Source organism: Bemisia tabaci, chromosome 4 (assembly GCF_918797505.1).
Source record: "Bemisia tabaci chromosome 4, PGI_BMITA_v3".
In the NCBI taxonomy this organism is placed as follows: Eukaryota; Metazoa; Arthropoda; class Insecta; order Hemiptera; family Aleyrodidae; genus Bemisia; species Bemisia tabaci.
In genome coordinates, this window is record NC_092796.1 from 47,522,485 (window position 1) to 47,549,540 (window position 27,056).

The 27,056-nt window shown below is 37.4% G+C and overlaps 2 protein-coding genes across 6 annotated transcripts in view; both read left to right on the forward strand.

Moving 5' to 3' along the window:
* Window positions 1–13,919, forward strand: part of stet (stem cell tumor) — a 50,013-nt gene extending 36,094 nt beyond the window's left edge. For both annotated transcript variants that reach the window (XM_072299967.1, XM_072299968.1), the window contains 6 exons: window positions 2,005–2,122; window positions 3,635–3,777; window positions 4,845–4,957; window positions 7,780–7,880; window positions 8,331–8,385; window positions 9,620–13,919. In XM_072299967.1, the coding sequence (XP_072156068.1) occupies window positions 2,005–2,122; window positions 3,635–3,777; window positions 4,845–4,957; window positions 7,780–7,880; window positions 8,331–8,385; window positions 9,620–9,882 (793 nt within the window). In that variant the 3' untranslated portion in view covers window positions 9,883–13,919. The remainder of the gene's footprint in view (window positions 1–2,004; window positions 2,123–3,634; window positions 3,778–4,844; window positions 4,958–7,779; window positions 7,881–8,330; window positions 8,386–9,619) is intronic.
* A 1,579-nt stretch (window positions 13,920–15,498) lies between these two features.
* Window positions 15,499–26,889, forward strand: RsfS312 (ribosomal silencing factor RsfS-like protein, 312). 4 transcript variants are annotated; one of them, XM_019061041.2, is made up of 6 exons: window positions 15,499–15,758; window positions 16,175–16,491; window positions 17,937–18,197; window positions 19,529–19,733; window positions 24,578–24,604; window positions 26,777–26,889. In XM_019061041.2, the coding sequence occupies exons 2-5, from the start codon at window positions 16,230–16,232 to the stop codon at window positions 24,582–24,584; spliced, it is 735 nt and encodes a 244-aa protein (XP_018916586.2). In that variant the 5' UTR covers window positions 15,499–15,758; window positions 16,175–16,229; the 3' UTR covers window positions 24,585–24,604; window positions 26,777–26,889. The 4 variants fall into 4 exon arrangements, with proteins under 4 accessions (XP_018916586.2, XP_018916583.2, XP_072156070.1 ...); XM_019061038.2 differs by having other exon boundaries at window positions 15,500–16,491; XM_072299969.1 differs by lacking the exon at window positions 26,777–26,889 and having other exon boundaries at window positions 15,500–16,491; window positions 24,578–25,395.
* The last annotated feature ends 167 nt before the right edge of the window (window positions 26,890–27,056 follow it).

Consider the following 27,056-nt stretch of genomic DNA (forward strand, 5'->3'; position numbering starts at 1 on the left):
ACCGACACACAGTGGAGCAAGGAGAGCTTGCGATTGGGCAATGAACGGTGTGGCAACTTTTAGAGTTTACATCCTCGTACAAGCGTACAAAACGTTAAGGATCAAAAGTGGCTCCATTTCTTTTCTCGTAAAATTTCCTTCCTGTAGTATCCCTTCAAATTTATGACGTTGCGAAATAGGTAAACATAATTTACAAGAATGAAATCCATGCTCCATTTCTCCAAATAACTCACTGGAAAAAAAAAGAAAAAAAAAAAAAAAAAAAAAAAAGATTGGATCTAGAGTCCAGACTCTTAAAAACATCGACAAGAAAAAGTACTCTTGATTCAATCAGAATCTAGCTTATATCAAGAACCAAGTTTCTTAATTTAAGCTGATTTCGATTTGATTCAAGCAAAAATCCGATTGAATCAAGAGTATTTTTTCTTTTCAATGTTTTCAAGAGTCTGGACTCTAAATCCAATGTGTTTTTTTTTTCCAGTGCTTGTTCCATTGTGCGATGGGCTATGCTCCGAAAGCACGTATCTCGCTTTACGATTCTGCAGACTTCTCGTCATACCGTATTTTTTAATCAGTAAATTAATCCATGCGATTTCTTGACAATGTCCGTTATTTATTTTCCTTTGTTCGGAGAGTATTCTGTCCCAATTTCAGCTCTGAAGTTGGCTGTTTTCCTCTCGGAAAAATAAAGTAGAGACAACAGTTTTGAGAAATCGCAATCTAGGCAGGTGGTTCCCGAAATGAATAATCAATTCGTTTCCAAAAGAAGGTCGAATGCAGGTTTTAGTGGTCACTTGCGTTACCTACGTTTATCAAGCGTTAACGTAACGTGCCTGACGTTAGAAGGCTACCGTAAAAGATGCGTTTCTTCGACTGCGGCTTCGATTGCGACGTACAGTGGATCGAGCCAGTAGGAGATGTCGGACAAAATTCAGAGACTTTAAACGTTTATCGTTTATATAAAGCTTTGAGATCGTAAAAGTGGTACCATCAGTTTTCTCGTGAAATTTTCTTCTGCCAGCATCCCTCAAAATTTAAAATATGGCGATACAAACCTCAAAATTTGCAGTTTTAGTTAAAAATTTCATGTCCGACCTCTCTGCTTGACTCGGTTTACTGTGCGACGTCGCAAATCTCCACTTGGGTAATCTTTTTTTCGAAGTAACAATCCGAAGGAAGAAATCAGCCGGCATTTTCTCTTGAAATCGTGCCAGAATCATTTTTCTCTTCGTTTTTCTTTCTTCGCTGAAATAAAAACACTCATCAAAAAGTTTAGGAGGTATACTTATTTTGTTTTCTCCTCAAAAAAATAAAACATATTCGGGACTTTGTATATGTCGCAGTGGCGTGGCGTGAATTGCGATATATCGATTGTTATGCCATTTAAACCTATGGTAAAGAATCGATTATTAAGGTGTTCGCTGCGGACACCCTGTTTATCGATCCTTTCCCGTAGATTTAAATGGTATAACAATCGATATATCGCAACTCACGCCACGCCACTGATATGTCGCACCGGTGCATGCATTCTTTGACTTCATTCATCACTCCATGGTATTAAAATCATAAGGGAAACGTATAACGCCTGCGCCTAAGGCGCGAAGCGCTTCGGGGGTTGGACCACGAAACGGTCAGGGAGCGAACTCCCTGGGTTCACTTTATAAAACAGCACTGGAAAAAAAAAAAAAACACATTGGATCTTGAGTCCGGACTCTTGAAAACATTGACAAGAAAAAATACTCTTGTTTCTATCAGATTTTTGCTTAAATCAATAGGAAATCCGCTCAAATTACGAGACTTGGTTCTTAATTAAGCAAAAATCCGATTGAATCAAGAGTATTTTTTCTTGTCGATGTTTTCAGGAGTCTGGACTCTAGATCCAATGTGTCTTTTTTTTCCAGTGAGTGATTTTCCGACGGGAAAATAGTGATAATGTTTTTCGACCGTTAAAATATGAACTTATTTTTGTTGTTCTCAACTCGTGTGTTATTTGTGTGTGTACAGGATGGTGCATGTGATAGCGAATGAGTTCCTGACGGACGAGAGGGACAGAAAGTACTACGCAGATCACTATACGTGCTGGCCACCACCTTTCTTCATCATCACCATCACCCTCGTAGAGGTAATATCCCAATCTAATCAGTCAAATAAAAAGAAAAAAGTCTCTTTTTTAAAAACCTTTGTGCGGTTTTTTTAGAAGCAACAATGACGGGAATAGCACAGTGTTGCCAACTTGCGAAATTGGCCACTGCTCCTGTGAGAATTAGGGAATGAACAGGGTGATTCTGAGGTCATTCGCATTACATAATCATTGATCGATAATCCGCGATCATTAGCCCCGGTCGTGAGAAATTCCGACTCTTAGGTGGATCCACCCTGGCATCTATTAGTCCGTTGACAATTCCTCGGATCTATTAAATCGGGGAAATCCCCCTGCAGTGGCGATTTTGAAAGTTGGCAACACTGTTACTACTCCATTAAATCCATTAATACTATAGATTACCATACCACTGCAGCATACAGGGACCGTTCGTAAGAGCGAGTCAATTAGAGAGGTCGGACATGAAATTGCTGACTAAAACTGTAAATTTTGATGTTTATTTCGTCACATTTTAAATTTTAAGGGATGCTATCACAAGAAAATTTCACGAGGAAACCAATGGATTCACTTTTAGAACCTCTGAGTTTTGTGTAAACGGAGTTATAAGCGTTTAAAGTTTCCGAATTTTGTCCGACCTCTCCTATTGAATCGATCCATTGTGAGACGTAACAAAGCGAGCGTGAGGGATGCAAAATGAAAGGAGGGGTATCGATATTTGCCGTAATTGAGGCCCCCCCCCCCCCCCAGCTGAATTTCCCCAACTCGACGATTTTTTGCTCATTGAAAGTCTCTATGTTATGGAATGCATCATGATTTGGTTTTTTTTTTATCTCTTCGCGGGTCGAATGGTCTCATTGTGTGTCTGAAGGCAGATTTTGGCGAAAAAATGCGAATTTTTCTGCATTTGAGCGCACACCCGCAATTTTCGCCGAAATCGCCCTTCAGACCCATTTTTAGACCCAGCGACTTGAAAAGCAAACTGGAAATGGTCAGATCATGATGTATTACGTGAAATATAGACCTTCAATGAACAAAAAAAAATGTCGAGTTGAGGAAATCCAGCCAGGATGGCCCCAAAATTGGCTTTTATCAATACCTTTCCTTTCATGAAATTTTGCATGTCGGGGAGCGGGTGGGGGGGGGGGGCTTCGATCGTGTTGAATGGTTTGTTACGAAAGATGAGGGAATTCAGGGATCAAGCTGAGAATGACGGGACAATTTTACTGCGGCATTTAAGTCTCTGTATCAAGGCGGGAAAAATCTTCGGTACAGTGAAATTGCAGGTGCAGCATCAGTAGAGCTCAATATCAGCATTGCTGGGTATTTTTATTGTAAAGTCTTTTAAAAAAAAGGGCTTTGAAACTGTCGCGCTTTGATATTCGGCGCTGAGATAGTAAAGCTTTTTGTAATACACGGGATCTAGAAAAGTGTTCCAGAGCTGAAGTGAAATAATTTCCTCTGCTGTCTTGCTGTGTCGGCCAGTGTTATTCTTCAAGTAAATTCAGGACGAATATTTTGTTTTGTTTGTTTCAGTTATGTTTTTTCACATATTATACGCTAATGACAGGAGAGATGAATCCATCTCGACCTGTGCCCACCGACAGCATTTTCATATACAGGCCAGACAAGCGATTGCAGGTTTGGAGGTTCGTCTTCTACATGGTTCTTCATGCAGGGTAAGATCTTCATCCTTAGTCGCTGCCCTTTTTTTTCTTTTTTCTGATGCTCAGGTGGCAGGTTCTCGAAAAGTTAAGGAAAGCCTGAAAAAGTCAGGATCATGCCCAACACGAAAAGTTAGGGAATTTTGTCGCATAGCGTTGTTTTTTTCTTCCAGCCAAAAAATTGTATTCTTTAAATTTCAAGAGACTTAGCAGTACAATTTTTTTGTAAAAATAATTGTCATGAGAAATTATGTAAGAAAAAAAAAGAGTTGGGGAATTTTAAGTTCAAAAACCCTGGAAAGTTACGGAAGTCGGGGAGTCCCGAAATCCAAGAAAACTCGTCACCCAAATATCGAAGTACTCGCCTGCTTTACTTGCTTCTAAAAACTCATCAGAGTATTTACTGAAAATATCATTATGCCAGTGGAATTAGGTTGTAAGGCCTCGTTTAAATTCGTTTCAGTGAGATTTCAGAGGTTTTAATCATGCCTGGAGAAAGGTAACAGTATTATTCCTAAGATGTTGAGATAGGTAACATTTTGGGTAAAATAATTCTTGCTCTGCGGAAAATTTATAGATACTTTAGTAAATTGGCCCACCTAAATGGTGAAATTCAAAATCTGGAACGCCCTCTTAATACTATCAGAGCAGTTTTGCCTATAATTTTGTTACAACTTCAAAGTGGACGGATTCAACTAGAACTAGCCCAACAGCATTTATTTTCTCGTTGCCTAATTTCTTTTGAATTTTTATTTCTCTTATCAGAGAACCAAACAACATATGCCTTGAGCTTTGCTGTACATTTTCTCTAACTTATGTATAATATGAACACAAAATTTCAAGTCAGAATGATGATTACTTTTCTCTGGAAAAAAGAAATCATGACAGAAAATCAGGCAATGTCTGAAGTAGTTTGGTTGATTTCAGCCAAATCCGTCCAATTATACTCAAATTTTAAACCATATTTGAAAGAAATACTGTTCAAATTTTATAATTTTTTCCTTAATTTCAGAGAAAGGGATCTGTAGTTACATAGATCCACGGCCACTTCTGTAAACTTGATTTTTTACATTTTTTTCCAGATGGCTCCATTTATTGTTCAACTTGCTGGTACAAGTCTTAGTTGGACTTCCGTTAGAGATGGTGCATGGATCTTTCAGGATAGGCATCGTTTACATGGCAGGAGTCCTTGCTGGTGAGTTTTTTAGATCCATCAGGTCTCTAGTTTTTCATATGTTTAGGGTCGTTGGTGTCAACTTCAAAATATCATCAGTTTGCTTCATCTTAAATGCAAATTTGATACAGGGTTATTCAAAAGTTACGCACCACTGGCCATAACTTTAGTTCTAATTATGATATCGATTTGCGGTTTGTGGCGTCCTTCCTCATATCGAGGGGGAAACTTTTTGAGGTACTTTTCAGTTCTTCACCCCCCCAGGGGGAGGGGGGCGGGGGGCAACTCAAAAATTTCAAATGGCAACCCCCATCATGTGATACATCGTTAGAAAGAGCATGAAAAAAGAAAATTTTTGGCGCAAACCGGAAGTCGATCTGACCCCCCTGTCAAAAGTTAGGGGGGTCCAAAGGTTATTTAGGGGGTCCGTACCTTCATTTTTTAGAGTAGCTTCGGCGGCTCTTGGACATACCGTTTCTCTTTTCAAAGAGTCCTCGAATACTCCAAGTCTGATACCGAAGTCATCATATTGCCCCCGGGCCACCACAGCCCCCCCCCCCCCCCCCGTAGGGGGGGATGGGCCTGTTACGATGAAACATTGCATTAAAATGCGAAAAGTCACAGAAGAGCTTCAAACTTAGCATCAAATCCGAGTGGAACTTCTTGCCAATGTTAACGCAAACGCAGCCTGCGACTTTAAAGTGAGTTTTCAAAACTCTTAGCCCCCTGCCCCCCCTCATTTTTGGTTGCAGAGCGGGTAAAGACCGGGAAATTCACTACAAATAATGCCCGAAACTAATGTCCAACTTGAGGAGGACCCTTGAAACGTTGCGATCAGTCGGAGCATTGAAATACAAGGACTGTCACCCCCTTAAAGTACGGAAACATCCAAAACACCCCCGCTGCCCCCCTCATTTTTCGTTACGGAGCGGGTAAAAACCGGGAAAGTCGCCAGAAATGATGCCCTGGTTCTTACCAGCTCTGCAACGAAAAAAGAGGGGGGCAGCGGGGGTTTTATGGATGTTTCCGTCCTTAAAGTGGGCGGCAGTTCCTGTGTTGCAGTTCTCCGACGGAGCGCAACGTTTCAAGGGTTCTCGTCAAGTTCTAAAATGGTTTCGGGCATCATTTCTGGCGATTTTCCCGGTTTTTACCCGCTCCGTAACGAAAAATGAGGGGGGCAGCGGGGTGTTTTGGATGTTTCCGTACTTTAAGGGGGTGGCAGTCCTTGTATTTCAATGCTCCGACTGATCGCAACGTTTCAAGGGTCCTCCTCAAGTTGGACATTAGTTTCGGGCATTATTTGTAGTGAATTTCCCGGTCTTTACCCGCTCTGCAACCAAAAATGAGGGGGGGCAGGGGGCTAAGAGTTTTGAAAACTCACTTTAAAGTCGCAGGCTGCGTTTGCGTTAACATTGGCAAGAAGTTCCACTCGGATTTGATGCTAAGTTTGAAGCTCTTCTGTGACTTTTCGCATTTTAATGCAATGTTTCATCGTAACAGGCCCATCCCCCCCTACCGGGGGGGGGGGGGGGCTGTGGTGGCCCGGGGGCAATATGATGACTTCGGTATCAGACTTGGAGTATTCGAGGACTCTTTGAAAAGAGAAACGGTATGTCCAAGAGCCGCCGAAGCTACTCTAAAAAATGAAGGTACGGACCCCCTAAATAACCTTTGGACCCCCCTAACTTTTGACAGGGGGGTCAGATCGACTTCCGGTTTGCGCCAAAAATTTTCTTTTTTCATGCTCTTTCTAACGATGTATCACATGATGGGGGTTGCCATTTGAAATTTTTGAGTTGCCCCCCGCCCCCCCTCCCCCTGGGGGGGTGAAGAACTGAAAAGTACCTCAAAAAGTTTCCCCCTCGATATGAGGAAGGACGCCACAAACCGCAAATCGATATCATAATTAGAACTAAAGTTATGGCCAGTGGTGCGTAACTTTTGAATAACCCTGTATCTTGAACTACAGAGACTTGAGATCCTAAAAATTCCCAACTTGCTTATCAGGGTTATCTTGCGAACAATTTGCGCCAAAGAGTCCAAATACCCTAAAACCCTTATTAGAGCTATGGTAGTTTGCATTTTTTATCTTCCAAAAGTTATGTAGTTTCGAAGAAACGATTTTGAACTTGGTCTTGTTCAGGGCTCCAAATTCTTGAATGCAATTGCATTTTCTTGACGTAATCAGGTAAAAATTCCTCTTCTAAAATTTGTCCGTGTTAAATGGAGGTTTTATCACTGTTAACAATATCCTAACACACCATTGTGTTCATTTTGGTTATCTGTCCAAAGGAACATAGGATTAGGGTTCCTGTCATCCACAATTGGGTAAGCAAAACATTGTTGCAAAGTTCCATTCCAGTAAGCCCCCCTGTCATCTCAGGAGAGGGAGCCCTCTGTCCACTGCGAAGCACTCCAGGGAACACACAGGTGTGGTACTGGAATGGAACGTTGTGTTCCGTTTATGCATTGGTGGATTTTGAAAAGTCAGCTCAAGTTCCTTTGAACAAATAATGGAAAAACACACACTACTTGGACACATGCTCTTGATATTTGTAACAGCTTAATGTATGTCTATCATGGTCATTAACGCTAGGAATTAAGTGAAATTCACCAGACTCTGATTGATTTTGTGAAATTATTTTACTTTGATCATTTATGTAATGAGGAACGAGTGATTGTGATAGTTTTTCTTCGAAATTTTTTACTGAATCTTCATTCTGTAATTACTTAATGTGGTTTTATGACACCCAATTTTTTTTTTTTCTATCACCTCACATTTGTTACAATCATGATTTCTTACCCGTATAATGTTGTAATCGAAGTGGGTCTAATGCTTACAGGATCGCTGGGAACGTCTGTTTTTGATACAGAGGTGTATCTTGTCGGGGCATCTGGTGGTGTTTATGCCCTACTTGCTGCACATTTAGCAAATATTTTACTGGTAAAACTACTTTTTTGTCTTTTCATATTATTAATAATAAACTAGACTTTCTGGTTGAGATCAGGTTTATTGCTCTTTCATTTTGAGAAAATTAAGCAAAAGAACAGATATTTTTGCTTGTCTTATTTCTTGTTTAAGTTCCTAAAAAACCTATTGCCTCTAATCTGCTGTGTAACCAATTTGCGGAACCGTTGAAGAACCGTCCTCCGGCCGAAAGCCAATGCCTCTTCCTACATTAAGGTTTGGTAAATTTTCTAATATTTGAGCTCAAAATTGAGAACAAATTCAGCATCTAAATATTGTAGATTTGGACTCCAGAATTGAAATAATACCTAGTATTTTTTTTAGGCTGTGCAGTGGGATACTTAGTTTTTCTACCCAACTGCTCAATCATTTGGTTGTAATTTAGTTTTATGTGTGTTTCACCAAACTTATCTTTTTTTTGTGCAGAATTTCAACAATATGGAATTTGGTGTGATCCGACTATTAGGCATCTTTGTAATAGGTGAGTTGTCTCTTTATCTGTATAACTAGTTATTCGACACGGTATCATGTTGAGCAGTTTGTTTCAAAACATCTTGAATACAAGAGTGAAAGGTCTGGATGTGAAACTTAAAATTATGTGTTGTTACCCCATCTGGGGCACAGGAACTGCTCACAAATTTCAAACCAAACACGAGCCATGACAACTAAAGCTAGGGTTCAAGTTCAAGAAATGCAGCTGTGTAAAAAAGAATAATCAACTTTGCGTTGGGCCCAAAATTGTCTGTATAAAATTCAAATTTTCACCCTTGATTGTCACCGGAAGCAGGCCAGATTTGGTAGTACAAGGCAGTTGGCTGGTAGAACGTAGGTTCATGATTGAAACCCTGGTGGTGACACGTTTTTGAGGATACTGAAAAATTCATCAGCAAGATCGTTTATGGCCATGCCACTCTGATATTCTGTTCTTCTCTCTATATCAGGTGACAGGGTAGGAGAGAGACATGCCCATCTGACATCAGTCATTCCGTTTTGTATGACAGTGTTGTGTTTAAATCCTGAATAACTTACAGTGTGGGTAACTGCTAGTGCCACCTGTCAGTCGTTGAGACAACTTCAACAACCGAGTCAAATTTTGTGAGGGCATGACCATGCTCCGCATGTCTATGCTTGGTAGCGTTTCCCTAAGTCACCAGAGAGGCCTGCCATTGGCTTATCAGATTTTTGCTGAACCTTGTAGCATTATGACTTGTATGATGAAACTTAGTTCAAGAGCACAGGTTAACTTTGGGGTGCATTATGGGCAGAGCACTGTCTTGTTCCGAAGCACCTCTCTAGTCAGCCTGGCCCTAATGCCACTATTACTACTACTCCTACCATTTCGACTACTCCTCTTATTAAAAAAAAATAAGCTGAAATGCTCAAAACTTATTTCTTGGGATAGGAGTTTGCTCTCTGTAGAAAAATCACATTCGACCTGATTGGTTTTAAATTTTCCTTTGTGCGCCTAAGTTTTTTTTCCCTGCGGATAGTTACAATTTCATAATTTTTTAAGTTTCTGCAATTAATTTGAACTGAAAATTTTTCTCCTGAAAGCACATTGTCAGTTATGTTAAGATGCTTCTTTGCACTTATTGTGCAAGACGGTTGACTTAAAAGTAGAAGAAATTCATTTTCATCTTTTAAATTTCTTTCTTATTCCACGATTCTGTTTTTCCAAAGTTGTGCATTATTCAAATTTAATTTGTATTTTTCAGTGAGTGCCGATGTTGGTTTTGCTGTTTATGATCGACATGCTGCGGAAATGCTAGATACTTCAGTGGGCTGCCACCCAGTGAGCTATGTCGCCCATCTGACGGGTGCTCTAGCCGGGCTCACCATAGGCCTTCTAGTCCTTAAAAACTTTGAACAGAAGCTCCATGAACAATTAATCTGGTGGATTGCACTAGGCGTCTATGCGGCCTGTACCATCTTCGCCATCCTTTTCAATATCTGCAGTCCCTCGTATGCCGATCCGTGAAATCACTGCTATTCAGCTTCGCTCTAAGTTTTTCTCAGGTTCCCATATCTTCATCTTGTGGATGAAGAAAAAGTTGTCTCATATATTATAATAAACTGTTTGAAGAGTGGCTGATGCATCTCATCCAACTCGCTCCGAGCACTCTCTCTGAGATTATGTGACGTCACAGAAGAGAATGTAGGAAACTTTCAAATTTAAATTTTAGCTTAATAATCTTGCTTTTATCCTCAGGTTTAATTTAAGCCCTCTTTTCTTATACTGACAAGTGATTCTTTTTGTCATCGGTGACTCTAGCCACTCTATTTTTTGAGTGCTCTCAAACTTATTTTTAGTTTGATGTTTTCATTTGCTCAAACTTTTGAGTGCAGCAGCAGAAAAATATTTTTTTTACAAGCAAAAGATCGCTGTTGCACCAACTTTCAGAATTTCTTTACAAGAAGTTCTGTCAGTTTCTCTCATTTTTTAATCATGAACACGAAACTAAGAGTTCTTAAATTGTATCCAAAAGTTGAGTATTAAAATCTGTGAAGATCTTTTTTAAAGCTCATGTCAGGATTTTAACCTTTGAAGTGAAACTTCCAGCTTTATGAGACAAACTTTTGTTCTAGCAGCTATTATTTAAGCTAAGCAGTATGAAGCTTTGAAAATGGGAGCAGCAGTTTTTAAGTGCCCATTTAAACTCAGAAAATTTGCTAGTCATTTGTAATTAAGATTCTCGCTCTATTTTGTATTATTTTTCATCAAACTCATTCGTTCATCCAAGAACACAAAGAGGCGTTTACTTGTACAGTTGAACCTCAGATATCCAGCAACATAAAACGGAGAGCTGTGCTAGATGAGTGTCAAAATTTCCTGATAATTGAAAATCCTTTGAATATGTCAGATAATTAGAAATTAACTTTAAAAACTGACCTTAGGATTGAAAATGTGTCCTATAAATGACCAAGGGATGTCTGCCAGATAATTGAAGTGCTGGTTACCTGAGGTTCAACTGTAATTAAAATTAGCTGCGCATTTTTCGTTCAATGTAAAGCATGTGTAAGTATACATCTTAAGAATTTTAGATCAAATTTTTACAGAATTTCTTCTTCATTTCGGTAGCTAATTATCGAATAACGGGTAATTTTTTCATGTTTGTTATTGCAAGTAAGGAGCAAGATCCTTGCCTACAGCATTAAGTTAAGTTTTATGATATCTTTTACTATAAATGTCGTCTGCTCACTTTCAGAAAAGTGGATCTGCAATGAATGAACTTATTTCTGCGTACACTCTTTATCATTTACAACTTTTACATAAAATAATTGGCTTTGCGCTGTTTAAGTGTGATTAATTAAATTCACATAATCTCAACTGAAGGGGTGGAGACTTGATTTGATTTTTCATCCTAGGAACTTTTTTTTATCTCAATAGCCATGGCAATATTGGTCCTCTTTTTGTTTATCATGCTAAGGCTTTAAATTTTATTGATCAGTGGTCAATTGGCAAATTTTTTATTATGTTATTTAAAAGTATTAAGTTATTCGAAAGTATTAAGTGAACTTAGCGAATATTTTTTCCCACCTTTTTTTTGATAACGGCAACCAATAGAAAAGTCCATGTGACAGTGCAAAAAATTAGGGTTACCGAAAATAGGGTTTGAAAGGCGCACTTTTTGTTTTTGAATTCATGATTGTCGATTTTGCGATAATTTAATCACAATCAATATGGCGGAGGAATCCGCAATAAAAAAATACACTGCAACATTGCTGTTTTTTGTTGATCAGCAGGAGGTTATTAAGGCCAAGCACTTCGACAAGTTCAGCTGTCTGCTAATGTCCTTATCGGATTTCCCCTAAGCTGCATTCGCCCAGATTACTTATTTAAGAAAGTTCTAATGTTTTAACCTAATAAAGAAGCAAGTGTTATTTCCTTGTGGGGATGATATTTGGTGCAATTTAACTGTGGGCATCATTTTTCCCATACATCAAACTGTGGAAATCAACAATTTGCAGGTAAATTCCTCCCTAGGTTAACTGACCCATCTCTGATTTTTTTCATACCTGCAATGCTAATGTAATGAAGAATACTCATTAGATTCTGTATGTGTGTGTAGCTTCTGAATTAAAATTTTGAATGCAATTACCGAATTGTGTTACCTATCTTAAAAGAAAACTTGAATCACCAGAAATGAGTTAAGATCTAAGGATTGTATTATTTTTTGAAATCACTCTTAGCTCTCTTTTATGTCGCCCACTGCCAATCGTTATATAAAACACAAACTTGTTTGAATTATCATCATTTTTTTTTTTCATTTGCCTTTTGGATGCATTTAGCCCCACAAACTGAAACTGTAAGTCATTAGTGCCTTCATTCATGTTTTTTCTTTATTTTATAAATTATTGGCAGCACTGTATTATGAACTCTAATTACCTTACTATTTTATTATCAGCTTTAATTACCTAGCTAGAATTTTACAAATTTTCCAACTCCAATTTTTATACAGTAATTTGTGCATCTTGCTATCCTCTAAGGTCTTAACATCAAGTATTCTCAACTCTGAATGTACCTCCGTTTTTCATGTTAAAGGGCTCTCTATATCAGAGGTGTCCTGAAGAGAGTTTTAGATAGAGGATATATCAAGGAATGTTCCGAAATTTTAGTAATATGCTCTCATGTCATAAGTAGGAAGCGGAGTCCTTAGAAGATATTCTACTAAGTTTAATTTGAATAAGAAAGGTCTCTACAGCTTTGAGAGAAAATGTTCGATCAATCACCCGATTGATTATTATCTAAGCTTTCATTTACTAAATATAAGATCTCATTCCAGTTTAAAATCCAAATTTCTTTACTTCTAAATGTACTTTAACTATACTGCTGAAGATTCCAGTTGAATCTCTAGAGTGTTAGAATTTTAGTTTTCCAAGATCAGAAATCAGCATAACACTCCTACTCTTTACTTCTTTTTTTTTCTCTCCTATTAATCGCTATGTGTATAGACACAAAGTTGGGCTCCGGAGAGACTTCAGTAGAGGCCTTGCTAAATAAGTATTCGCACTTGCAGACTGCAACAGGAGATCCATCATCTTAATTCTTGAATTTCCTTTCAACGCTGAACTGACAACATACAATCTTTTGTCGCAGTCTAATAGTGAGTAAACTTATGTGGTGTGGACTCTATTATACTCGGACTCTGCGTTTTATTAATGATCTATTCTCAATGTAGAAATTAATGGCAGAGCAGCTGCACATCAATAGCAGCGATACATAATAGATTTTTGCCATGAGATTATGTATGATGTCTGGTTTTCTTTTTAAATCTGAATAATAGGAGAGCAATGTTAAAATTTCTGGCACTCAGAAATCATTCAATCGCACTGTGTACTTTTTCCAACTTTCATATTATGTACTTTTTGCAATTTATACATTCATGCTGAAATTTAAGGGCGTGGTGCCCTTTTATGGTTTCCTCATTGTGCACAACAAACTGTTTCATATAAGCTGATTCGTTTATACCTGTCCTCTATCTCATTCTGTACATTCTATTAAATTCTATGAGATAGCAATTTATTTCATCAATCAAGTCCTCTGGAAATGGCCTTTTCAACTCAGCCTCTCTCAAAGACTCTTAGTTCTTCAGTTGCCCAATGATAAGCTGCCGTGATAGGAGTGATGAAAGTACTAGGTCTATTGTGCTGCCATAGGTTCGTCTATGTTTGAAAAACCTCTTATATTTTTGTCAGTGATTTTTTTATACTAGTCTGTAGTGAACGCGTCTCTTTGTAATGTTTCCTCGTCCCAAGTTTTTGCGATTTATTTTTCCGGGCTCTCCGTTTGATAGCCACAAGAAGTTTGACTCTGTATATTTCATGTAAAGTAATTTGTTTTCCTATTCTTAATCGTATTGTTTTCTGATTTCATTGCAAGTCGTTGTGTTAAATTATTTTTCTCTGTTTTATATTTTTATTTATTTATTTATATTTATTTATTTTCAGTGCTCTAAGATTAGGTGTTTAACTCACACTATGTATTTTACTAATAAAAAAATTTCACTTCAGTAACTTGGTGTGCACTTCCTGACTTATGATATTAGTATCCCTCCGAAAACTTTTGAAAACCAAAATGAAACTTCAGTGATCAAACGTAATAGAATACAAGCTGCTGAAGTCAATCCTTGAAGAATTGAAATAGTTGGCCTCAAGTGTTGCACAATGAAACCAAAAATGAAATTTCTCTTTTCTTCCAATTTTTTAGAACTACCCAGTATGTGGCACTGTTAAAAAATTTAGAACAATCAAGAGTAAAGAATTTTCTGTCATGTTTCCAAATTAATAAAAGAATATTATCTTTGAGTTGGGAAATCATTTAAAAATACTTCGCTGTTAAATGCATTTCTGGCGTCCAGAGGTGCCAACTGCTCACTCCACAGAGTTTCCTAAACCGAATAAAAGGAAGCTTTGAATGTTGTCGAATATACAAGTGCTGAATTTTAACCCATTCTGTTGATATGGTAATAGCGAGAACCAGTCGACTCATGGGGAATTTTAAATGAAAGAATCAGTCTCCTTGTGTCATTTCATAGGGAAGTCACTTGATTTGGGGGTGGGGGAGGGGAGCGGTTTGGAGGAAAAGGGGGACAAAAGCAGCCTTGCTAATTCAAGAAATATGTGTTGAACGTTTCAAAACTAAACAGAGCCTCATAGTGGAAGAAAGTTCAAACACACTTTTTGATGCTTAAAAATTGGATTTTAGTAGTGAAGTTTTCTTAACATAGATATCAAGACTAGTTTTAGTTGAAATTATCAATACCTCAATTTTTTCAAAAACTGTACTCATCCCACTTGTCTTTCAAGCTCTTCATTTCAGCTTCATTTTAGAGCTTTTGATTTTACTCCAGCAATTACGATTCATATGAATGATGTACCTACATCAATCCCCTAGGATTTTTCTTGATTTTGGACTCGGAAAAATAATTTCATGATAGCCCCTTAATCATTTGCAAATTAGGGCATAAAATCGATGGTGCGAAACCCAAGGCTTCGTAGGACTTCCTATGCTAAGAAACAGGTATTTTTGGCTATTATGAATGCTCATTTTGGACTTGTTTCGCTGATTTGTTAATTCTGAGAGGTACTGGACTTGTGGAGTATTATTTCAGACCCAAATGTCAGACTGTCTGCATCTATAACAGCTGTATCTATATCCACTGCTAAATACAAAATGTAAGAAATTACTGACATAGGTACCTACATTTTTTGTGCAGAATCTGTGAGCAGGTACAGTGGCAATGTTTCATTTGACACATTTAAGAAATTAGTCTCTGAAAAGCTTGAAGATAGGAGGGGCACTCTTTCTTAGATTTGGTCAACTAGACAATTGGTCAACCGAGTTAACTATCAATTCATATTTGTGAGATCGAAGTCAAGATAGACTTTTTATGAAGGCCAATGGTAAACAAATTTATTTCAGTGAAGCGGTAAAGCCTATCCGAATTCTGAAATAATGGGTGCTCATTAGCTCAGCATTAAGTAATACTCCGCAGCCACTTTTATTTCGCCTTCAATATGCTGTAAGGCAATTGTCGTTCTTTATGCGTTGAGTATACATATCTTCTTTTTTGAAGGCGTTAAGCGTAGTGTATGTGAAAAGTATCATTGAATTAAAGTACTGACAGATGTGTTTTTATTAATCAGGTGCTGATAGTACGGTCCATAAAATTAAATGTACTTTCTGTATGCTGATTTTCTCAATTTGCTCAGCAACTTACTCTTTACCACAGGAAGAACAAACATGGATCAAGCAGCATAAAGCAGGTCCTGGATTCAGGAATCAACACATGTGATAAGAGCCTAACGGCCTAACCTCACTTTTATAACATCTGCACATTGTTACTGCAGTAGGTAATCAATCCAATTCTTTGAATACGCTATAACTTCATGCATGTACAGTAAGTCTCCCAACAGATCAAGTAAGAATAATCTTTGTAAGTACTTGAATAGTACTTATTTCATTTAGTGTCAATATTCAGTCAATAATCTATAATTACAAAGTGCATCATTCTTGCTCCTAGTTTGTTTGTGCCATCCGTGACCCTGGTCTTAGCTCCCTTCAAGTCATTGTTTTTTTCATGAAATTATTTGTTTCCAATCAGAGAATTATCCATCATGTGATTGCTTGCCACCTTAGGCGTGTCACTAAACCCACCTCACTACCAACGCTTGCTGCCGTGTGAGTCCTCTCTAGTATTCCAATCCTCCGACATGCAGTCCTTATCAGCTCTGACACGCTTAACCTGTGCAGTCCCTAAAATTTTCAGTGCTACAAAGCCCCTGATAACACGGCGATCCACACCAATCTTTACGGGACAGTGTATGGCCATGAGCAAAAGAAAAGGCTTTGATTGGTTGCCACCAGATCTAAACAAAGAGGACGATAATGATCTAAACAAAGAGGACAATAATGATCAAAACAAGGTACACTTAGCCGGAAAGTACACAGTCTTTAAGGACGAAGATGCTGATATCATCTTGGATGTTGATGAAGAGAGAGCCCTGAAGGCCCAAGGTTTCCGGCGCGAACTGAAAGAGAAAGAGAAAGAAGAAACGGATTATTTCGAAGGAATCAACTTGGAGCGTAAGTATCTTCCTTTCTAACCATCCAAGTGAGTGAAAAATTTGTTGCTGGCGGGCAAATGTCTGACTGCCGTTGGGTGAAATCTGATTCCAGATGTAGACACACCATTCGGGCCATTATTGTTGGGTGCTAATCACTAGTTTCAGATGAATCCAGCATATCAACGGCCAAAGCCTTAAATTTGTGTCTCTTAGATTGAGTTGTTGCAAGCCCCTGATCTAATTTTATTTTTTGAGAAGAAAAGTAAGCAATAGTTTCTATTGAAATTTTCTATGAATTTTCTCTAGTCATCCTGAAATCATCCAACGAAATTGCAAGGACTGATTTTCCTGAGGGAAAATAAAACATGGTCAGAGATTTGTAAACAGTGCTTCATATACAAACACAGTTTTCTCATTTACCTAGCTATAGACATTTTACATACATTCAGGTAAGGTAATTCACAATCAAGCCAGATTTTAACATGATAACTAAACGAACGATGGAGGTGTACTTTCCACCAAAGAGGTATCTCTACCAATGAGGCTAATTTTTTTGCCCTTACTTTTTGTTGTATTATCTAAGATGCGGTCAGTTTTAAACAGGTGCATCTCAATGAACAAATTTAATTAGAATTCAACTCTGGAAATTAGCTGCATTAACTCTTGTAGAACAGAAATAGCGTCCAACATGTTCTGTGCGAAGAAGACTGAAGTATAAAAATGTTAATAGGACTAAAATGTTAAAAAAAATTCTGAGTGCAGTTCAGTATTAGTACTTACTGAACAGTCAGTGAACTGTACTGGTCTTTTTGCGCTAAGTCACCAACTAAGACACGCTAAGTCATCCTATTAAGACGGTAATTAAGTTGTATAAACCTCTTTGTAACGGAGACCCATCACTATTTGCAGCTGTATCAAAATTTATAGAATTCTAAAGAACAGATTTGAAAAAATTAAATGAGAGTTTTATGTGTATGAGGCCGTCCCTAAATTACGTAACGCTCCAAGGGGGGGGGATGGTCTTTGTCAGCGTTATGCGGCGGTACCAGGTATGGCATATAAATCAAAGTGTTACAAAACTAGTTTTTGTGATTTTTTTCAAGTTTCCATAGAATTTTTTGTTGATCATGTGTAAAAGTCTTGAAGAATCTCGAAACTTTTCTCTGCATTACTTACACTTTTCCTTATTACCTAGGTAAATAGAAATGCCAATCTGTTCAGTGAAGTGAGGTGATATTTATATGATTTTTTATTGAGATGGGGGGAGGGGGGTCTGGGCAAGCGCTACGTAATTTTTTAGGGGGGGGGGGGTGTCTAGAACAAGGTTATAAAGTATTACAGGGGGGTCAAGGAGAGGGGTCAAAAAACCGCATAATAGTGTTACGTAATTTTGGGACGGCTCCTATCCAAAAATGGAGGAAATCTCAGATTTTCTGTTTGACTCATACTTACTTTTTTCTTCAGGTGGAAAGGAAGGAGTTTTTGACATAGATGATCTGATACATGTGCTCAAAGTTAATAATGCGGAGTCAATATTTGTAGCTACACTACCTGAAGAACTCCAGTATGCTACTTACATTGTTATTGTTTCGGGCAAATCGAAAAAGCATATGGATGCTATTGCAACATTCGTCCGCAAAGTCTACAAAATGAAGGTCAAATCCCAGGGACCAATCCCCCACCTTGAGGGACAAACATCTTATGACTGGCTGGCTTTGGATTTAGGTAAGGAGTAGAGTTGTGGTGAAAAGTTGGTTTAGCGTATGTAATGCATACACAGGTATAATATTAAAATGAAATAAGTTATAAACAAGGAATATCGTTTCAACCAAGTATAAAAATTGTGAGACTTCATTTCTGGTCGTACAAAAGTATGTTTAAAAAAAGATGAAGAACAAAAAGAACAAGTGTATGTAGTTGAATGAAAAACACACTTTTAAAGTTTTTCTTCAATGAAAAATAAAATGAATAATTAGAAAAAACGACAACGGTGCATGTTTAAATCAATCCATCTGTTGGAGTTTTAATACAATCTGTTGGTACGTAACTTATAGAAGAAAGAAGATTTAGAATGAATCACGCTTCTATGTTTTTCTTCCAAAGATATTGATTTTCAAAGTTTACCACTTGGCAACATTGCTGCACGGGCAGGAACTAGACCTTGAAATGTTAGTGAATCATGTGATCTGTACCAGTCAAAGACACTCTGAACATGGGCCGTCATCCAAGGCAGATTACAGAATGACGTATTAGAATCAAGCTCTGTGAGGAAAATGACAGTTGTTTCAATACCAAAATAAAAAAAACACCTGCTCATAAATCCTCAACATTTTTCATGGAGCTTAAATATACTTTTAAATCCAATGTTTATTCTGAAAGAGTGATCGTAATTCATAATCTTGTCCTCACGCACAAGCAAACTGTTGATACTGCTCAACTGAGCATGGTGGTGCTGCACTATTGCCAGTTTTAAATGTACATAGTCCATTTCAAACAGTATCAGTGTTTTTTATAATGCAAATAATTTGAAATTGAGGTGTTAGGTGCAAGAAGTGCACTGCTCTGTTCCAGGATCTCTGCCAATAATTCATTCATCTGAAGGAAATAGAATGCATGCATTTCACTGAAATTTTGACTGAATATCTTTCATTATTCTACAATGTTCTGCAAAAAAAATCTTGAAAAATCACCCATCAGATTCTTCTTTAACAATAAGACATAAATTACTTTGTAACAGAGATTCTGAAACATGGCAATTAAGAAGTGTCCTTCTTACACCCAGTGCATCAATTTGAACTCAGTGTTCGTGAGGATTTTATAAAGAGATTTAATATACTTGACTTTAGGCTCTATTTTTTTTGCTGCACATAAGTTTTGATCGAGTCTTATTCACTCGGATTCAGTCAAAATTATTTATCCTACAAGGAAACTATGCACAGCAGAAAAGCTTTCTTATCATTGGCCTAGTCCTGGTAGGTTTAACTCTTAATTTTTTATCATCCATTACCATAATAAAGCACTCGAAAACTCAAATTCTGAAATTTGCATGTTTCCAGGTAACATAATTCTTCACATAATGTCTCATAAGGCGCGGAAATTTTACGATCTGGAATGTCTGTGGTCGGTCGGTCCCGAACATGATAGCAAAATCAATGATCCAGATGATCCATTGGTTGCACTTCTGGAAGAACACACTATCAATTTGTCTGATTTCCAACCAATGGACCCCAGAAAAGATCCTTCAACCAAACAACAGTCACGGTAAGAAACTGGTTTCTATGTTTTGAACAATCACAATATATGATCATTCAAGAGACCCCGATGTTGAAAGATTTAAAATTAAGGTATTGTTTATCTCTTGTTGCTTGAATTTTTGAATGCGTGACATCATATCTCTGATACCAATTAACAAGCAAGAGGACCATTTTAAAGAATTATTGATGGAGAGGGGACCCGAGTTTCAAGGTGGAGTCATAAGCACTGAGGAAGATTCTAACGTGGAGTTATAGTTTCAAGATGTAGTGAGGGCTGTGCGGGAGGTAAAAAATGGCAGAGCTCTTGGGCCTCAGGGTATACCGGAGGAGCTTATAAAGTGTGGCACCGATAAGCCGTTCAAACATTTGAGGAAACTTATGCAAGACTGTTAGCATGGTTCTGAAATTCCAAAGGACTGGAAGGAATCTTGGATTATTCCTAATCATAAGAAGGGCAATAAACAAGATTACGATAACTACAGAGGTATATCAGTCACGGGAACCTTGAGTAAGGCCTACGGTAAAATCCTCAAGGCAAAGGTCGAAGAGGTTTCAAGCAACCAGGAAGCCGAAGAACAGGCTGGATTTAGAGCCAACAGGTCCACTTCCGACCATTAGTTCACCATCATCCAGGTCATTAAGAAGAAAATGGCGGTCGGCCAGGAGCTGCACTTGGTGTTTGTAGATCTTCAGAAAGCTTATGACAGCATGCCGTTTGTGAGGCTTGGGGATGCCTTGGAAAAAATTGGTTCTAGCAAAGGACTTGTGGGGGCAATTATAGCATTTTATAATGGGACAATAGCAAGAGTTAAATCTTACAGGAAATTGTCTGGAGGTTTCATTGTCACAAAAGGACTGAAACAAGGTTGATGAAGGCTAAAAATGATATCATGAACGACGTGATATTCAGGCAGTAAGTGTGGAATGGACATGTGCAAGAAATGTCGGTAGAGAGGCTGCCCAAACAAGTTTTGAATTGGGCATCACCTGGAAAAAGACAACGGGAACGGTCCATGAAGGGATGGCATTTACGAAGAGATGTTTTATTGTCAGTTGCCTGATAAACTACGGGAAGACAGACACATGTGGCGTTTGGGTGTTGTTGAGCACCAGAGAGCTTTGTAGGAGCAACTTTTATATATGCATGATCTCTTGTTTTGTTTTATCTTTCGAGCTTTTGCCAACTATGAGACTGTTGAAAAATAATGAGAGAAAAAAAGAAGAAGTTTCTTGGAGAGATGAGCTCACCATAGGATGTAAAGTTTAAAAACTCAAATCGAGTTAATAAATTAAGATTGAAGCATTCTCATTTAATTTTTCTCTGTTGCTCCAGAAGAGATGGAAATATAACGCACAATATGAGGAACAATCTTCGATCCCATCCAACAGTAGTGATTCCAGTATTACTCCTATATAGTAATTCTAGAAATTTGTGTGAATGGAAGGAAAGAATGGAAACAAGTTTAATTCCATTTATCTCTCTTTTTTTTTATTTGGCAACTTCTGTTGGCTCCTGTCCGCGTGAATGAACGAATCAGCTGAGTAAATATTGTTGGGGTACGATTTAGTGACGTTGTGCTTTGATCATAACGTCATTGTGCATCAAGCCTCTTCGGCCACTATGCCCTAGTTTTTTTAAAATTTTTAGTATGGTGCAAAAATGGAAATCAAGCTCTTCTTTTTATCCACTTTCGCTGTGGTTGTTGTTACTCAGGTAAAAGAAATTTTTAAGTAAAAAATCTCCTTTCAGAATATAAAATATGACCCCCTCTATTTCCCTAAAAACTAGGAGTCAGCCTGAGAAAAAAGTGTGGATGATATAATCATGAAACCACGTATCTCCAGCTGCTATGTTTCAGACTTCCTGTTTGCTTTTATACATTAAAATTTCTAAATTATTTATTTATTTATTTTTATTATTTATTTTTTTTTTGCTTTTATACTGTCCTTCATCCAATCATTATTGCTGCACAAAATTTTGTGTTGTTTCTCTTCAAATTTAAAATTTAAAGTTCATATACAGAATATTTTCTGAAAATTATTATTAAAAGAATTCACAGTAATATTGTTCTAATGATTGTAGTTTGTTGTAAACATAGTTTTCCAGTTCCATTGTCGATATGTCCTATTGGTTTTTTCTTTTCGAACTGAATTATTGCATTAGATGGCTCTCTGGTCTCAAAACAATTGGTGGAAGTAAAGTTTTGTTCAGAACAGACCTTGCATTAAATAGAGCTTGATTAATTTGATTTCTTCTAAAATATTACCATGTTCTATTTAGTAACAGATACTTATGGGCGCACATAAGTATGTTGAGCAGGTAATGCTCTAATTTCCTCCTTAAATTTTATGATGAGTAAGAAAACACCAAGAATAAGAGTTTCACCAATTTTTAAAGCACCGCCTTGAAACCTGATTTTTATACGCCTATCAAACCTGATTTTTATACGCTTTTTCCTAATGAGGGCTGAGGGCCAGTTAACTTAAAAATTTCATTGTTATATACCTAAGAGATGTAGAAAAAGTGTCTCTCAAAATTTACAAGGAATTCCCAAGAAGCTCCAAAATTTTCCTCGTTTTCAGAGATTTTCACAAAAAACTAAATAGTGCTAGCTGACTGGAAACAGAATTTTTTTTTATGCACTATGACTTCGCAAACAAAACTTAAGCCCCTGTTTTCTGTATGCTATAAATATTTTAAAATGTAAAACGGTCCAGAAAAAAAGAAAAGAAAAAAAACAACTAAGCTGATTTTTGGGTAAATGTATCGGGCGTTCTCTAATATTCTTCAATTTTACCATTTGAAGCTTTTTCAAGGCTCCTCCATTTTTTCTGGTTTTGAGAAGCTGTTGTAAACCATGGTCAAGCATTTGAGACAAGCTGATGTAATCAAAGACGTTTTTGTGGTGTCATTAGAGCAAAAAATTGATTCTTTTGTTCAAAATGTATCCATTGAAATGTCTAATTCAACATTTTTAATTTTTCAGGTAAGAGAATGAACCAAGATGACCTCTTTACTTCCTGAATGCTGAGTTGAATTATCATTGCAGAGTCAAGAAATTATTCTACTTCTAGCAGTTGGACTCACGTCCGAGGGTGCCTCTGATTAATTTAATACTAATGTTGAAGAATTGAACTGAATTCTGCATCAAGGACCTATTATTTTTGGCTCATTCATAAGGACGTATATCGTTGTCTGGCTGACAAAAGGGTGTAACTACAAAAGTGTTCAATTACATGGGCGACAGAGCTTATTGCCAAGTGTAGTTCTGTTTGTATGTCAGGAAGGCAAAGGTATATGTGTAAGGAAAACTGATGTCTTATTTGTTGTTTACACAATGAGCCACAAATGGACTACATTTTGCAATTCGAAACCATAACTTCTAGCTCATCTGTGAAAACACTTATGCCCATAGGGAAACTAATGACACATACTTTGTTTTTAAATTGAGCTAGAAATTATGGTTCCCAATTGCAAAATGTGGTCCAAATAGTAGTTCCTTATCGGAGGAATCCAGTCCAAGGTACACTCTACTACAGGTATGGACAAATGGAATTTTAGAAAGTCGTCAAAACGCGTAGATTTGACAGCATCGAGAGTACGACTGCGAAAACCTGCGCGGCAAATGGACGGTACGACTTCATACGTCACTCGATTGCCCATTTTCTCAGCGCTGCCACTTCGGCACCCCATTTGTCCATACCTGTAGTAGAGTGTACCTTGAATCCAGTCCAATTAATATAAATTAGTCCTTCGAAAAAAATGTGGAAATGGTGAAGTTATTTAAAATGTTGTATATTTGGTCTACCGGAAATGGGTCGCTCGCTAAGAGAAAGATCCAAATGAGGAACTTTCATTGGGTAAAATTTCACAAAATTACTAATGAGCACAGCAAAAAAGTCTGAAATCCACTCCTTAGTGTGCAATTTGTGTAGTTTGTAACAGGCTTTTTTTAATTTCCCGCATCTGGTGGCAGTTGGGCATCCTAGGCAATCAGGTTCGCGAGAGAAAGACGTAAGAAAATCTGATATAAATAAACAAGCAATCTTAAGAATTGTTACAAATAATTCTTACCAGTTGATCTAGAGCTCTTCTTCTTGCAACAGAAAGAAATAAGGAGGAAACAAGGGCTTAAAAACGATTGAAATCATATGCAAGAAAAAATAAGCGAGATAATTTGTTCATCAAGTTTAAGTTTTTCTACGTCCCTTTCCTGGCAAAGTTAGTCATGGACATCCAAGAAATTATTGCCTGGGGACGCTGGGAGTTTGAAAAATTGTGTTACACAGTGCGCTAAAGAGTGGATTTCAGACTCGCGTGTGTCCATTTTTAATTTGTGTGTGATTTCATCTGTGAAAAGTCGATTTGTAAAGCTGTATCTCTTGCATGCAACTGACCTATCCAAGGGAACTTCTATTTGAGCCTTTTCATCTTCTTTCCTCATCCTCTAGCATTTCCACTGAATTGTTGGATTATAAATTATTTAAGTTTTTAGGCCTTGTGAATACTCAATTAAAATGCCGAACATACCTATTCAATCTCTGCATACTATGACTTTGACTGTTAAATGAGGTTCTTTATTTGTATGTGTAATTTACTGGAAAAGAACGGCAATTTGCATTTTGTTTCAATTTTGATCATCTCAGTGTTTGGTATGATTTTCTTACCTTGAAAAAAGACCAATTTTTTAACATAGCTGACATGTGCAACTGAACATCCTAGAAATTGTTGCATGTGTATTAGTTCTAGGTTCATCTCTAGTTCAATTCACTTTTGACTTGAACTCTATGAAATGTGTGCTTAATAAAGTTTCATTTGTTCCAAATTCGCTTTGTCCTTTTTTGTTTCAGCTGGTGAATATCAATGGCATTAAACTCGTAAGTCTCAGCCTAAAAATTATCGATTATTGTTAGATTCAAACTGAGATAAGTGTGATAAAAACCATGATCCACATTGAAGCTGCTGCGTAGACATACTTTGAAAATGGTCCAAGATGACAAATCCCTCTCAGACTTGCTACTCTTGCTCCGCTACTCACTCAAAGACTCCGGAGCTTCTCTCTCTGGGTTGCCCTCATATTCGGTTTAAGCAGTACAAGGCGCGATTCATTAATAATGCCCTAACAACAAAAAGATCTTATTTCTATTTGCTTATAATCGCCCATTTTTTTTTTTTTAACTCGGAAGAGGGCCTCAAGAAATTCTGAGCCTTGGGGTTAATATAGATTAGTGGTCACAAGGTTAGAAGCTCTTTATCACTTCTGATTTGGATAATGTGTAATGTTATATCAATTCTGATTCTGAGCATAACTATCATGAAAGGGATATGCTATTGCCAGAACGCCAATGTAGAATGATTAGTCTCAGAAGAGAGACCCCTGCTGCCACGCCCATGCATCCAAAGCATGACCTTAAACTTTGGGGATCACAGTTTATGATTAACACTAAAAGTAGCTTATTTCTGAAAAATTACGTTCGTTTAAATCAAATTCAGGGATCATTAGTCATTTCAGACTTAACAGGGAAAAATTAGAAAGTAGATCTATAGATACACTTTAGACCAATCAATGCTTTCTAATGCTATGCTTCTTGTGCTATGGAACACCCTTGTAACAAATATCTCTTATGAAGAGACTTGATACATTAAGACTATTAAATTACTTATCAGCGCACATATCTCTTATTATTTCAATGAGGATCTAATTAAATCAATTTTATTTGTAGACCTTCCCTCATCTCCTTTGTTTTCATCATTGAACAAAAGTTATTTCCACCGATAATAAATTTTAAAGAAAAATTTCAATGGAACTTTACCAATTGATAGTAGATTCATCAATCTTGAACCTTCTGTGGCATATTGTTTTTTAACACATTTTTTGGTCTCTTAAAAATTGAATCTTTCCACTATGGCATGTTTTCATTAATGCTTTGTTTTTTTGAAAAGATGATTGCCAATTTGTGAAACAAAAGTGGGACTCATACTGTTCTCGAAAGCTACAACATAGGTTTGTGTCTCTTCGAAGCCATGTCCCTAAATTAATTCATGCCATAGAGGGCCAAGGTGCCTTTATGTTGGTTTATTCAATTCACAGTAGAATGTCTCACATGAAACTCATGCTACCTAACCCACAATGTTAGTCTTCTTTTACAACTGCTCTGCACTTTTACCCTTCATTTTCCTCAGTTTTTCCAAAAAATTTGAAGAAAAATATCCTGAAAATTATTTTCCACATTCATGAGTATTTTTCATCTGTACTCTATCTTGTACAATTTTGCAGGACGTCCTTCCATCCTCCTGATTCTATATTAGTGAGTGCATCCTTAAAGAAACTGAATGATATTGAAATTTCCTTTTCTCTTTCCAAAGAGTTTATGAAACGTTCAATAGTTGAGGTAAATACTCAAACTAAAAGAAGATACCCTGGAGAACAAACATATTAATGAAAGACCAATCTCTGTGATTAAACAAGTTGAGCCATTCAAGAGCACAGCAGATTAAGTCTAGAGTTTAGAGTAGTGTACCTTTCTAGGGAGATTATGGGCAGATCGTTTCATGGAGGCTTCGGGGTCCCAAAGGGCAGCCAACTTTCTAAAACGAAAAATCCGAAGCAGACGTTGTCAGCTTTCACATTCAGATCAGAAACTTAGGAAATGCCCTTTGTCGTTTACATTTGAAGTTCCAAGATAACAGATGACAATATTTATTGATACCATTGAAACGTATGAAAATACTATCCTGTATGAACTTAATTTTGCATTTACAGGTAATAACGACAGGTAATGTTAAGACATAGGTTGGCTGCCTTTATGGGTCCTAACTAATTGGCGGAGGTATCGCTGGAGACCTGATGGATTTTTTGAGTTTCAGAAGTCCATACTCTCCCTATAAAGGTACTCTAGCTTAGAGTATTGAGTCACAGCGCATGATTTGATTTTGATCTAACTTAATCATGGATTAGGAGTGACGTCAAAATTAAGAACCCTCTTCCCAAGCGAATTTGGTTACAGATTTCTCCTCTGATACCTTTCTGTCGTAATTGTATTTTACAGCCTGTCAAACCTCCGAACTTCCAGGCCATTGGGCAGGAAATTGGGAAACAATATCAGAACGCTGGACAAAAAGTGGTGAATGAGGCGCGCAAGCAACCAAATCAATTCAAAAGATCCATGAAAGTAATTAGAAAGAACGTGAATCAAATGGCCAAAGCAGCCAATAAATTCTGCCATGGAAAGATGACCACTGGTCAAATTGGGAAGATAACTAAATCAAAAGCATTCAAGAAGGGATTTGGGAATGCTTATAAAGTTGCAAAACAGATGGCACCAAATA